This window comes from Pimephales promelas, chromosome 20 (assembly GCF_988280905.1).
Source record: "Pimephales promelas chromosome 20, fPimPro1.hap1.1, whole genome shotgun sequence".
Classification (NCBI taxonomy): Eukaryota; Metazoa; Chordata; class Actinopteri; order Cypriniformes; family Leuciscidae; genus Pimephales; species Pimephales promelas.
Window position 1 is genome coordinate 29,132,855 of NC_142788.1, and position 14,758 is coordinate 29,147,612.

General features: G+C 35.7%; 1 protein-coding gene and 1 long non-coding RNA gene across 5 annotated transcripts in view; one reads left to right on the top strand and one right to left on the bottom strand.

Annotated features, from left to right (window-relative positions):
* The window catches only part of slc1a7b (solute carrier family 1 member 7b), a 57,012-nt gene that overhangs the window by 21,885 nt on the left and 20,369 nt on the right, over positions 1-14,758 (top strand). For 3 of the 4 annotated variants that reach the window (XM_089124706.1, XM_089124705.1, XM_089124704.1), the window contains one exon: positions 5,508-5,587. The exons of the other annotated variant lie outside the window; for it this stretch is intronic. In XM_089124706.1, coding sequence (XP_088980832.1) covers positions 5,544-5,587 — 44 coding nt within the window. In that variant the 5' untranslated portion in view covers positions 5,508-5,543. The remainder of the gene's footprint in view (positions 1-5,507; positions 5,588-14,758) is intronic. 4 annotated transcript variants of the gene reach the window in all.
* Positions 1-14,758, bottom strand: part of LOC148970675 (uncharacterized) — a 50,139-nt gene that overhangs the window by 17,079 nt on the left and 18,302 nt on the right. The window contains exon 6 of the long non-coding RNA XR_016148293.1: positions 9,856-9,968. This is a non-coding gene — a long non-coding RNA (uncharacterized LOC148970675). The remainder of the gene's footprint in view (positions 1-9,855; positions 9,969-14,758) is intronic.

Genomic DNA, 14,758 nt, shown 5'->3' on the forward strand with positions numbered 1-14,758 from the left:
ACACAGTGTAGATTAACACATTAAACATATATAACATGTCAGTTATATAGACAACACTACATAAACAGTTTCATTTAAAATATAAAAAGGGCCCCAAATGGTCTTTATTTGGAAATCTATACCGAGTGAAACTCATTTGTTTGAACCGCAGCAGTTCTGTGATGGTCTGAATGACGCTTCGGTGAGGGTTTTGGTGTTAAGTGAACAGCCTTTTGAGTTTTTGCTCTGAAACATCAACTAATATGTTCTGCTCAGCAAGGTCACTAAAGCACTTAAATTGCTTTTTATCGTCTAAAAAAGAAACCTTGTACTGAAAAATGATGGCGTGGCTTTTAGAGCACGTCAGACTAGAAGGACTTGTTCTAGTTTTGCTTGTAAACATCCCATAACAAATGGAGAAACCAAAAGATAAGAATATCCATAATAACAAATAATTCAGTGCATTTTTTATTATTATTTTGAAGTACTTGTCCCTCTTTTTAAAATGGCCAAAATCTTTTAGTTTGTAGTAATATTGTTGTTCCGCTTTAAATTCCTAAATGTTTATTTGGACAGTTTTCACTTTAGAAATGAAAGGTCCCATTAGTTAATGCATTAACTAACATTAAGTAACTATACATTTTTAACAGTATTTATTATTAATCTTTGAATGTAATCAATTTTAAATGTTGTAAAGAAATTGTATTATTATTAGTATTTAATAATGTTCTTCATTAAAAATTGAACTGCTCAGGTCCATTAAATAATATTAACAGATACAACTTTTGATTCTTATAATGTATTCGTACATGTCGAGATTAACCTTAAAGGTGCAGTAAGCAATTTCTGAGAAAAAAAAGTTCATATCTGTTGAACAAAACAAACACGCCCCTACCCAAAAAAGCTCACACCCCAATAGCCCCACCCCCAAATTAAACAATACACCATGCAACATAGGCACCTCCCCCCTCATGAGTAGACACGCCTCTTACTGCTGATTGGCTGAAAGTGTGTTCTGGTGCTGAGTCTGATCCACTTTCAACAGCATTTTTCAGAATTTGCCAACTGCACCTTTATCTAAGAAAAAATAAATGCTTTAGAAGTGATTTTCATTGTTAGTTAAATAAAGTCAACGAATGAAACCAACTAAACTTCCTCATCTTAACTTGTTTGGAAAATATCCCGCTCTGCATTTTCAATATAATTCCAGGTTCTTGTTTTCAGTGTCTCCAAAGTGTAAATAACACATGGTAGTTTGAACTATTTAAACACAACTTTAAAGTCTTTTGTACTATTATACATATCGCCCCTTCATTAAAAAGTATGATGCATGATGTACCTTGTTACTCTTTAGGAGAACAAGCGTGCCATCTGGCCTCTGCCATCGCACACAGATGAGCCACTTATGCACAAATCAATGGGTAATTTTTAGACAATTGCTTTGTAATTTTTCACAGAGTGTAGGAACAAAGGCATATCATAATTCCACCGCAAAAACTGAGCATTCAAAAACAAAGCAATAGATGTTCTTAAAGAAATATTGGATTGGCAATCATTGCTCCATTGTAAATTATGGATCTGTATGTCTTGCAATATGAGGGGAAAATACATGCTCATCCTCATCCTTCATCAAGACTAGCGGACGCAAGTGGCTCCCACTATAATTAAAGCGATTTAATCCATGTAGGTAGAAAGAGAACATCTAATTTTAAATTGCAACAGGCAGATAGGAACATATTTGATGGGATGATTCGCTATTTTCGTTTCCAGCAGCTGTTCCTCATCAGAAATGATTGATATTGGCCTCTGTAAGGAGTCATTACATTAATAGAGTAATCAGTAGTTGAACGGAGTGAGATATTTACAAAGCACTCTTTGTTCGGAGATTTACACGATTCCCCAATATTTGTTAATGTGCCTTATGTCCACTACTGTGTAAAAGTGTTTCGTTTTGTAAAGAAATAATGTTTTTATTAGTGCTGTCAAACGATTAAAATATTTAACCGTGATTAATCGCATTAATGTCATAGTTAATTTGCGAATAATCGCAATTTTATCTATTCTAAATGTCACTTGATTTCTTTTTGTCCCATTATTTTTTTGGAAAAGTGGACCGGCTTGTTTTGTGCAAATGTTTTTTTTTTAATTGAAAATAACATTGACGTATACTGTGTTCAATTTCAGGACAGATTTATGTTTACACGGAAACGATTATGAAGAGAAAACACAAAAGTGGCGTTGCGTTATCACTTTTTATTCTGCGTTTAGATGAGCGTTTTGGATGGGAAATCCAAATGCAAATTTGGATTTGCAAATTTGTGCATATGGTGACACAAAAGTGTGTGAAATTCAATGTAGTATGCACTCCAGGCGGCTAGGTGGCGATGTGGAGCACTGCCACACAACAACACCAAGTCCACGCGCCAGCGTACAACCTTCACTGTCAAGCAGACTTTTGCGTTTTTACCGTTTACACGGAAACGCGGCTGGGAGCGTTTTTAAGATTTTCACTATGGAGGGTGGTTTCACTTTTTTGCGTTTTTAAGCCTCAAAAACATTTTCACCGTGTAAACACAAGGCACATCCGATAAAATATTTTTACGTTTTCACCCGCGAACATTCTCGTGTAAACAGGGCCTTAGAGCTCGTGCCGTAAATGCTGATGAGAGCTGGAAAGCAAGAACTATTGACGACTGTCACTAGCCCCGTTTCCATTACCCTTCAAATTTCGCAAATTGATATTGCGTATTGAAAATACGGCCAAATGGAAACACGTCAAATTCGCAAAACTGCAATGGAAACAGTTTTTGCGTGTTTACAGGTTACCTGATGTAGATGAATCGGTATGTTTGGACAGAATACGAGACAGAGTTCTTTGTTAAATTCAAAAAAGGCAAAATAAATACAGGAATACTAGATTCTAAACCTCAAAGAAATGCCACAATCAAGACCTCGAAGCAGATTTGAGGGAGAAACACCCAGAAACACCAGCCGCTCCAAGTATACCATTAATGCTTGGATAACACATACGTCTCCTTCCATAGCTGTCAACCCTCCCGTTTTTTCCGGGTTTCTCACGGATTTTATCTTTGTTCCTGCTGTCTTACCGTTTTAGTAAAATATCCCGTATTTTTACGCTCTGATTGTGGGAGACGTACAAGCTCGGACATATTCGCCTTGAAGTCGTTCATACTCGGATGCAGCGCCGCGCGCGCTGGTCGGAGACACACTGGCTGCGTGCGTCTCAGCTGCGTGGCGTGACCGTTTTTATTTTACTGTCTATGGTTTTTATTTTGGCTCCCATGTTAACAGATTAGAGCTTGCACACTGCCTGCGTGACACGCGCAAACGCGTGCACGCTAGAAATAGAACCAGAGATGCCCATTTTTCACGCGACACGCAAGCGTGTTGGAAGCGTTTCCAGGCAAAAAAAAAAAAAAACGATGTTTATATGTCAAAAATTTCCATTATTTTTGCCTATATATTTTCATGTCATTTTTTTTTTAAACAATCGAGTCCTGGTGTCCACTACAGAGGTCATAGCATAACATAGGAATAAAATATATCTTTTTTTTTTTCATTTGTTTCTTATGCTTTTAATAATGTAAAAAAAATCCCTTATTTTGGTGATGGATTCCGGGAAATCTCCCTTATGTTCAATGTTGACAGCTATGGTCTCCTTCTATTAATAATAATGTGGCTGGGATATATGTAAACCTACCAATATCCGTCGCCATGATTTTTGTAATGACTAAGTTTTAGTCGCATAACATCGGTTAATTTACATTCTTACAATATTACTGTTTTTTGATCAAATAAAGCAGCCTTGCTGAGCAGAAGAGACTTCGTTCAAAAACATAAAAAAGCGTACCAACTCCAAACTTTTGAACGGTATCGCTATATTACTTTCATATTTGTGTGTTTGTGAGCAGTCGATGCAGTGCCGCTCTGCCGTTTTAAGATGGATTAATTTCTCCGCTCTAGCAGTCCTCTGCTCTCATAGCAGGCCACAAAACAGACAAGAGCTTAAAGCAAAGAGGCTTTCTCAGAGTCCTGACCGCAGGCCAAACATCCAACCAAAGAGAGAGCGAGAGAGAGATTTGGGCATTATCGCTGGGCAGTTTCTCCAGTTTTGGACTGCGGTCACTGCCGAGGGCCAATAAAGAGGAGCGTTTAGGCAACTCAACAAGATCTGCTGATTTCAGCTGTTTTCTGCCTGAAGTTAAACAATAGAGGCATCATTTCTTAATTGTGGGGTTTTTTTTAGGGATATTAAAGGGTTAGTTCACCCAAAAATGAAAATTAAGTCATTAATTACTCACCCCCATGCTGTTCCAACCCCGTAAGACCTTCGTTCATCTTCGGAACACAAATAAAGATATTTTTGATTGAATCTGAGAGCTGGATCAGTCGTACATAGACTGCCTAAGGGACTGGCTCTTGACGGCCCATAAAGTCATTAAAGAAAAGGTTTAAATATTCCATGTGCCTACAGCGGCTCAATTATAAGTTTATCAAGCGACGAGAATACTTTTTATGCGAAAAAAAACATAAATAACGACTTTATTCGACTATTCCATTACTTCCTTATGGGCGCATGCGCGAGAACTGAGACGAGGACGTTCTCATTCGTCTACTTCTTGTTACCGGCTGCTCACCGCTTAGGAGTATTACCGCCACCTGCCGTATAAGATGATGATCCATATATAAGGCGCTCCGGATTATAAGGAACACTGTCGTTTTTTGAGAAGATTAAAGGCTTTTAAGTGCACCTTATAGTGCGGAAAATACGCTAATTGAAAAGCGTATGTACAGCGCGCATCTTCCTCTGCTTGTAAACAGAAAGTTTTGCGCTTCCAGCTATATCAGCACATCATTTTATATGGTAGGTGGCGGTAAAACTCCTAAGCGGTGAGCAGCCGGTAACAAAAAGTAGACGAATGAGAACGTCCTCGTCTCAGTTCTCGCGCATGCGCCCATAAGGAAGTAATGGAATAGTCGAATAAAGTCGTTATTTATGTTTTTTTCACACAAAAAGTAGTCTCGTCGCTTGATAAACTTATAATTGAGCCGCTGTAGGCACATGGAATATTTAAACCTTTTCTTTTAATGACTTTATGGGCCGTCAAGAGCCAATCCCTCAGGCTGTCTATGGAAGAGTGATCCAGCCCTCAGATTCAATCAAAAATATCTTAATTTGTGTTCCGAAGACGAACGAAGGTCTTACGGGGTTGGAACAGCATGGGGGTGAGTAATTAATGACTTAATTTTCATTTTTGGGTGAACTAACCCTTTAAACATCAAAACTTTACCACGATGCCTGATGGCCATTTCATTCCAGAATGAAAGCAAAACCTGATAACCTTGAAACAAGCCTGTTCGACACTGGGGAAAAAGCATAAAGGCCAAATCCACCATAGCAGATTAATACATTTCTCACATGTTGATTCTCAGCGTTTTCTGCCTTGTTAAAGTGGTTGTAACTGGTCTGTTTTTTGTTGTTTTTTTATATATTTTTTCTCCTCCAGGAAGTGAAATACTTCCAGTTTCCCGGAGAGCTGCTGATGAGGATGTTGAAGATGCTGATTTTGCCCCTGGTCGTGTCCAGGTAAGTCTCAATAATAATCACTATGGATAACAAGCTGGTTTTATGTCTGTAGAGCTCCAGTCCTTGCCTTAAAAACCATCTTAATGTGGTTTAATCAAACGCCATCTCACAACCAATTCGTACGATTTGTCTAAACCCCGGTAATGGGTAGGTTTAGGGTCGGGGTCAGGGGTCAGACGGCACCAGTGTAACAATATTCAGCGGAAGGAAGGAAGAGGACAGGGTCGGCTTACTGAGACTCGTGCTGTTTCTTTGAAACGAAAAGCAACACAACCAGAAGTCCTGAGTGACATTCATCAATAGTTATTGTTAATAGTTATTTAAATTGAAACAAAAGCTGTGCACGTAAACAATGAATGGCGACTGCAGAAAGCAAAAGCTGAATCCCGGACATCGATGGCCGGACATGTCCGGGAAAAAGAGGATGGTAACCCCTAAAGTTACTACTCAGCTTTCTCCGCAGAACAAGAGCCTGCTAGCTTAGCTTACAAACAAAGATGGTCGACACTATGTGTTCATTCTGTGAGTGAGATCGACAGACCCGAATACTGACTGTAGTCTTTAGCCTCTGGACAAAAAAAAAAAAATGACGATTTTTGCATCATCAGAGGATTTTTTCCAGACAAGAAAATACATAAATCTCTGGTCTCAGGGGGATATGAGGGTGGAAAGCATGGTAATTCGAAAATACTACAGGTCCAATACAAAGCTTAATGCTAAATCCTGAAGTATCCCTTTAATTGGTAGTTTAAGGCATTCCTGCTGGTGTCGACCAGAGTTCAACCACCTAAACTAGCTTGAGCCAGGTAGAAATCTTGTTCCAAACGTTCATCATCTTAAGCTATAGATTTATCTGGATTTTTTTGAAGTAAAGGACTGCAGCTTCCATCATTATGAATATTAAACCCAGCAACCACAGTTTCCATCTCACACGCCTGTCATCAGCTCGTTTAAATAAACCGATTTTCTTAATTACTGACAAATTAGCCCAGCTGTACTAAATTAAGAGCCATTCTTGATTTATCTATATGCATCATATATTTTGACATATATTGTCAGGCATGTTTAATATCTATTTTTAGCAAAATAAGATATGAAACAAAATATGAAACCACTGTAATCTAACAATATAATATGCAACAAAGTTTACACTGGCTTCATGAACTTATTAACCCCTTAACTGTCACCACCCCTTTTTGAGAATGGGGGTTAAATGCACTATTCACACTTAAATGGTTATAATTCAAGAATGCTTTGGAATATATACCCAAGTTTGGTCTTGTTTTAAAGAAAACACTCAGCAGATTATTGCTGAAGTGAAAACACTTTAAAAAATGAAAGTATGAAAAAGTGATGGAAGTTTTAATTCACAGTAAATCAAATATACTGTGCTATATATTTTTAATTTTATATAAAATATATATTTTACAAAATATTTTTTTACTCTAAAATTACTATAAAATCAAAGCCATAAATCTAACCAAGTTATGTTCCAAATTTGAAGTTGATATCACAAAAATTGAAGTTCCCATGATATTTTGTTTAGGCGTAGTACCAAAAATAGCCACCGGGTGCCATTGAATTCCATTGAATTTAGTTGTGTACATTCTGCCTTAACAAATTAATACATTTATGTCCAAATATCAATTTTGTCACAAAATTTGGAACCTTGAGACTCAGACCTTTCTGACAATATGTGTTGTCAAGATTAGAAAAAGTTTTGTTCATAAATTATGAAATATAATGATACCCAAAAGGGGAGGAGCCTGATAAAATAAGTACTGTTTCTATGGTAACGCAACGTTCAATTATAAAACGGTTTTCACAGGATGAATTCTGAGTTTATAAGCTTTCAAATGATACCTAATTTATGATAACTACTAAAATATGTGATATAATAAAAAAAGCGATAAAAAATATTATTATATTTTAGAGGATAATGTATACATATATATTATAATTTTTAGAGGATAATGTTATATTATACTTTTTATTTTTTATTGAAAAATACTAGATTATATGTTTTATTATGAACTTTTAGCATAAAAACAGAAGTTTCAATGATTAAAAGTGGGTGCATCAACTTTTTGTGACAAAGGTCAGACCTCCTGTTATGATGCAGATTTTTTAAGGTGCACTCTTGTCATAAATTCATTAATTACTCTTACTACATAATTTGTAACACAAAACAGGGGTAGAATATTTATTTAGAAGTCTTAGACCTTTCCAACAATATATAATTTGTCATAATTAGATTAGGATTTAATAGAAATATAGTGAATTAAAGTTAGGCGTCCCGGTACCGGGACGGTGACAGTTAAGGGGTTAAAGAAAGTAAAAGAGCAAAACACACCTGCTGCACATTCACTGTTATGCATTTTTTTAGAAGTAGAGTTGCTGTATTTTTGTGTAGTTGATTAAGACAAGGGACTCCGCCATCTTGCTTCAACGAAGTGACCTCATAAACACAACTTTTGAATTCACTATTTGTCCCGCCCCCCCAATTGTGATTGGATGGATGGTTAAAAAGTGACAGTGATGAGTTCTGCGTTTTGTTGAAAAAAAAAACGTCAATAAACTCTGCATGAAATAGACGTTTTTAAACACACACCGCTCCCATTGCACACACACTACTGGAAAAAATAAATAAATAAATACTATGAGACTTTGGTGGACACATGGCCTAAGATACTAATTTGAATTTTTTATATATATTTTCCAGTTTCATTTTAGTTAATCTTTTGGTCATTTAATTGTGTTTTTTGTAGTCTTCTTTTTTATAGTTGTATTTATTTTTAATTTAGCATTTTAGTACCCGTGTTTGAACTGTAAATTCTGTGACTAGACAGAAAAACAAGTCATTTAATGACCCTAGTGATTTAACAGTTGCAAGGCTTCCATTAGCATCTGTGTTTACGTTAATCTTGCATCGATTTGCATATCCAATGATTTTTGTCTAGTTTGTTTACTTCTTGAGGGATGGAAGTAAACCACTACGTTGTTCTGTCCATTTAAGTGTTCGTCAGATGCATTAGATGAATTATAAAATCGATGTGAAGACTTTACTAGACACAAAATTAGAGGTTTGGAGGGGTTGCTGCTTCTTAAATGACCCTCTAGCACAAATGTCTGAAATGTTCTCTTGCATTGTGAATTTCTGAGATGTTTTCTCAATAGTCCACAAGCTCACTTGATCTCTCACGACTGAAATGGCCATAATTTGCGTAAAAACATGTCTTGCAGAGCATAATTGCCTTCAGTTACAATTTGTGCATGACTTCTTGATAAACTTCCAGCTTTAGATTTGGTGACTAATTGACATGGATCGTTTGGCTAAAATAGGCCGTTTACCAGCAATCTGACCTCAGCGACAAGGCCAGATCTTGACTATAGCTGTAATCTTAATTTCAATGGCTTTAATTGCATTGACATTAATCAGTGGGAAATGGAGAGGGTTTTCATTGATGAGATGCATTAAAAGCCTTCAGATTGCAGTTTATTTCTGTGTGCAGTTTTGGGGTTTAAAAGACTATTAATATTCAGTAAGAGTCTTGATTTAATTGCATTGAAACTATCGGATGAGAACTGGATTGAAACTAAATTAGCACTATTATTATCTGTAGAGCTGCTTTACAGCTGGAACTGAATTCGTTTCATAATGAATTTTGCAAAATTGTTTATTTATTAATTTGAGCTGTTCACAATCATGTTTGTTACAGAAGTCTTAAGATTAATGGGAGCTGAAGCAAGGAAGCTTATGTGTATCTCAGTACTCATGGATTTCACCATGGCATTACCAGATGCAACTCAACTAATAACATTGCATTTAACAATTTACCACAAAATATGCAAAAATTCAAGTATATCATTTTCATACCCAGGCACACACAACCGCCAGCGTGCACCTGTTTATGAATTACATTTCCAACCATATAATCAGTAATATGGACATTGCAAATTGCAGTATTTGAGATGGTAAGAGCTTGTGACCATCTATTGCACAGCAGCATGACTATAATCTGTAATAATAAGTTGTGTCACGAAGGATAACATTATAGAAAATGCACATTACCATTGTTATTTGCCTGTTTATTGATGTGAAGCTGCTTTTAAACAATCTGTATTGTGTAAAGCACTATGTAAATAAATGTGAAGGGAAGAAAACTGGAAAGAGCAAATAATAATGCAATGCACTTTCTTTTGATATCCTCTCTGGTTTAAAGGGATAGTACACTTTTGAAATGAATTTTTGGTATGTTTTAGCTTACCTCAAGGGCATCCAAGATGTAGGTGTCTTTGTTTCCACAGTAGTTTCAATTTCGATATTTTTCGGTCAAAACGTTCTTGTCTGTCAGTCATATAATGGAAGTCTGGGGATCTCCTAAAAGAGCACGAACAGAGAAGTCCAAATTAAACATGATTTAATGACTCGTAAATGTAAGGACACATTGATCGAGCGGTTTGTGTGAGAAAACGAACAGCATTTATCAGAAAAAGACACCTACATCTTGGATGCCTTTGAGGTGAGGTAAAACATATCAAAAATTAACTTTAAAGTGAAATATCCCTTTAATAGCAGAGGATTGGGGACCTCATGACTTTGCATGCTGCTATTTTTTCTTTTAAAGAGCAATGTCTTAAGTTGAAACTAGAACTGCATCTATTTCTGAGAACTGTTAGTGGTAAGATCAAATCTTTCGGTGTTGATGAAGCCAGTAACTGATGTCAGTAAATCTGATTTCAAGTTCTTGGCAGTTATGCACGTTTCATCAAAACATGCAGATATGACGCATTTCCATAATCTGGTGGCTTATGGCCTTGGAAACCGTTTAACAGGCAATCTTACTCCATTCAGTAGATTTCAGATGCTAGTGCACTCAGTTGTTTCGTGTTTACAATTATGACATTTTAGATTATGATTTGTTGTAATGCAAATAAAAAATGTGTCTATGCAATTGTCTATGAAGTATTTGTATCTACCTAATGTAGAACAAAAGACACATTCACAACCAAGATTGCTGAGGCAGCTTCACAGAAATAAACATCAATAACGGAACGAATTTGATTTGCATTAAGCAGCTCTACAAAGACAATATTGTCATAAATAAGGCAAGGCAAGGAAAGTTTATTTATATAGCACATTTCATACACAGTGGCAATTCAAAGTGCTTTTCATGAAAGAAATTAAAATGATCAAAAGAAATCAGAATAATTAAAACAGTTTAGAAAAAAAAAATCATAATAATAAAAATAAAATACAGTAAATAATTAAAACAATTTAGAATAAAAAATAAAATGAAGTACAGTAATAGTCGGACGAACAGTGGCACAGTGCTCATTCAGTAAATGCACAGCTAAACAGATGTGTTTTGAGTCTTGATTTGAGTGTGACTACTGTAAGAGCACACCTGATCTCTTCTGGAAGCTGGTTCCAGCTGTGGCTGGCATAATGGCTGAAAGCTAATGGCTAATAACCTCATTTTAGTTTTATGTTGATTCAATTTAGTGTTGACGATGCACAGTAGCGTTATTATCCAGATGAATTCATTTCAAGTCAGTGCTGTCGAATTGATTTTTCTTTGTCCCCTGATCAACCATTCAATACACAAAGCCATATGATAGAAGCAGACATGATTAACCTTATACATGTAATTGGTTGAGTTTATACTACTGTTGTAAAAACATAACACAGGCTGCAGGTAAAGTGCAGTTCGTTTGGTGTCATTTCACACACACAAAAATTCATCTTTAAATGTTTTTCATCCTCATGTTGATCCAAACCTTCTTTCATCTGTGCAACACACACAAAAAAGCAATCTGAAGACTATGTTGGTTAATTTTTTCCATATTTTTTTTTTCAAACATAGTCGAGCTTCAAAAAAGGCCGGAAGCACCAAAAAAAAACATCATAATTGTAAATCTCATGCAAGCAAATTTATGTCATATGATGGCTTTGTGTGAGGAAAAGACTGAAAAGGACGTCATTTTTCAATTAAAATAATTGGTGGTTGTTGAGTCTGACATTAAAGGGATATTTCACTTTGAAAATAATTTTTGATATGTTTTAGCTTACCTCAAGGGCATCCAAGATGTAGGTGTCTTTGTTTCCGCAGTATTTTCAATTTTGACATTTTTCGGTCAAACCGGTGTTGTTGGTCCACTCAAAGAGCATGCACAGAGAAGTCCAAATTAAACATGATTTAATGACTCGTAAATGTAAGTAGCTAAGTTATTGATGGCCTAAGACACGAAACGAGCGGTTTGTGTGAGAAAACCAACAGTATTTATATATTTTTTACCTCTTGTTAACAGCTATGTCGAACTGACTGATCTGAATCAGATGTCCAACTGAACCGTCTCCAGACGTGACGCCGGAAGTGATCTCTCGCGCGTCTACGTCACGCATTGTTTACACAGAGATTTCAGAAGTTTTACCTTTCACTAAACATATTTAGATATACGGGAAATCGCAATGGAAGACGATTTCGATATATCTAAATATGTTTAGTGAACAGTAAAACTTCCAAAATATCAGTGTAATATTTAAAATATATAAATACTGTTCGTTTTCTCACACAAACCGCTCGTTTCGTGTCTTAGGCCATCAGTGTGTAGCCTACTTACATTCACGAGTCATTATATACTATATATTTAATAACATACTTTTAAGGAATTCATTTGATTAATTATTACTCAATTCTATTCTTAAAGTTAATTCATAATACGAGGGCTTGGAGCCAGAGGGGCATAAGTGGCATTTTGGGTGAATACGAGTTCTTTATATCAAAATAAAGGTCTCGATGAGCTCTATCCAATGGTGCCAAAATACATATCTGAGATCAAACTGTATTGAATAAAGCAACAAAAAGTCGTATTTGACTTATTTGACTTATCATGTTCATTGTGTTAATATGCCATACATTTTTTACTTAAATTCTAGTATGCCTGTGGTTACAATGTTTGTGGTTTAAGGCTAATAATACAGGTGATTGTAGCATGGTCAAAATTGTGTTTTGTCTCTCCTGTAAAGTTTGTTAAAAGCCACTTACGCCCTTCTGGCTCCAAGCCCTCGAATATTGCTTGTAATCTGTTGCCACAATTTTTTTTTGATTTTTGATTAGATAAAGCACATTGATTTTTACAGTGTGCACTGTATTTTAACTCAACGCAATTTTATTGGCTTGTATGTATTTTTTTGTAGAGGTTGAAAGTGTCATGTCACAATGCATCAAACGATGTTATATGCAAGCTTCACTTCTGGCATTGTTAATTATTATCCTATTATCCTATAATGTTATTATCCTCCTATAATGTACAGTAATGGCGGAACAATTATTTGAAGAAACACTGCATTGGTTTTGTACAGAATATCTATTTTTGAATTTATAGGCCATGTTCTAGTGTATTTAGCACCTCAATGCTTCTTCCTACTTATTTTTGATCGAGATATAAAGTGGAATTTATACAACACTATAAAAGTGCACACAAGTTTTTAGCTTCAATTCAGGCATTGTTTAGTTGAGAAATGTAAACGGCAATATGCATGACATTCTCCACATTGCAAATGTCATTGCATTGCAGTCATCTCTTGTTTTGTTTTTTTAAAGGCCAGCAAGTGTCTTGTGCAATGTTCCATTAAAATAAATGTCACTCATTTTGACATTAGTCATCATCTAATGCGATTACTTTCAGACATTTTGAATAGTGACTTAAGTGCCCAAATCATTGTTTTTTTTTTTTTTTTTTTTTTTGCACAACAGTATTTTGTGTATCCATGCATGGAGATTATGATGCTCTTTTCAATGGTAAGAATAAACTGGACGTATGCTTTATATTTCTGTTATGAGTTTCTAATGATGATTGTTTCCTCTCCTCTGAGAAAGGTCAGCGAGGGTGAAAACGCACTGTAAACGGAAGAGGATAAAGTAGAGAGAAATAGATTTGACATTTCCTTAATAAATCCATCCGCACGCAAGCCCAGATTGAAACGTCACTGCGACAGGATACGGATTACCCACAATGCTTACCAGGGGTCACAGCGTTGTTGAACAAGAGGCATACAGACATGGCCATTTAAACTGACCCGACACCAGCTGTGCCATGTTAGCATCAGAATGAGAAGTTTAAGGGTTGTGTCCTGCGTCCTACACCCTGAAATAGGGCACTACTGAGGAGACAATCATTTGTAGTGGTGTCCGAAACCACAGTGGATGTTATCAAGTGCACTCAATCAATCCCCTAATCCACCACAATAACGAATATACAACCGATCTACACTCAACAGCTAGAGAATACCCATAATGCACTTTGACGGTCATGCCAAATGAGATAAACTCCAGTTATATCATGGCATGGGCAGTTTTAAAGATCTCAACATTTGCTCAGCCTCAGATTGGCATCAAGCGTGCAGATCTCATTATTTCTTCTGAGATTAAATGTAAACGCATTCATTCATACATTTTCATATTACTGTATGACTATGGAGTGCAACAGTAACGTTCTGGAAGTAAAAACATGGTTTTCTCCATGGGGAGATAGATTTTTAACAATAACTTGCAAACCTTTTATTTAACCACAGCAAAAGTACTTAAAAAAGTACTTAAGTTCATTTTTCATGTCTATTTTTTTGTCTTTATTTAAAACTTGACAAATCTGGTATTATTTTAATCTTCAATCTGCTGTTTAACAGTTGATGTAGTTATTTAATGCTTTGCTAACTAGCAGAAGACACTAGCAGGGTTTAAACCCCAGTTGTGCAGGTGGGGCATGTTGTAACACAATGTGCCCCAATTAGAAATATGCTATTATATTCTATACTTTTATGAATTCTATTGAGAAAACATGAGAAACATGTTAATAAAGACTGAGAGTCAATGTTCAGAAATTATTAAGTATTATTTTGTTTTGAACCATGCTGTATAGCTGTGTTTTTCGATGTGTTTGTTGTCAAACTCAAAAATTAGTTTATTTTTAATTATTAAAATGAAAAAGTTAATAATTGTATTTTATTGAGATAATATTTTGGTTTGACTTGTATTTTTTTTTTATTAGATCAGATTGCATTTTAAGCTGTTATATGGTGATGTTACAATGTACCCCACCTATGGGGCATGTTGTCACATTTCATTTCACTCTAAAGTAGAGTTACACAAATTGACAAAGTCAAAAAGT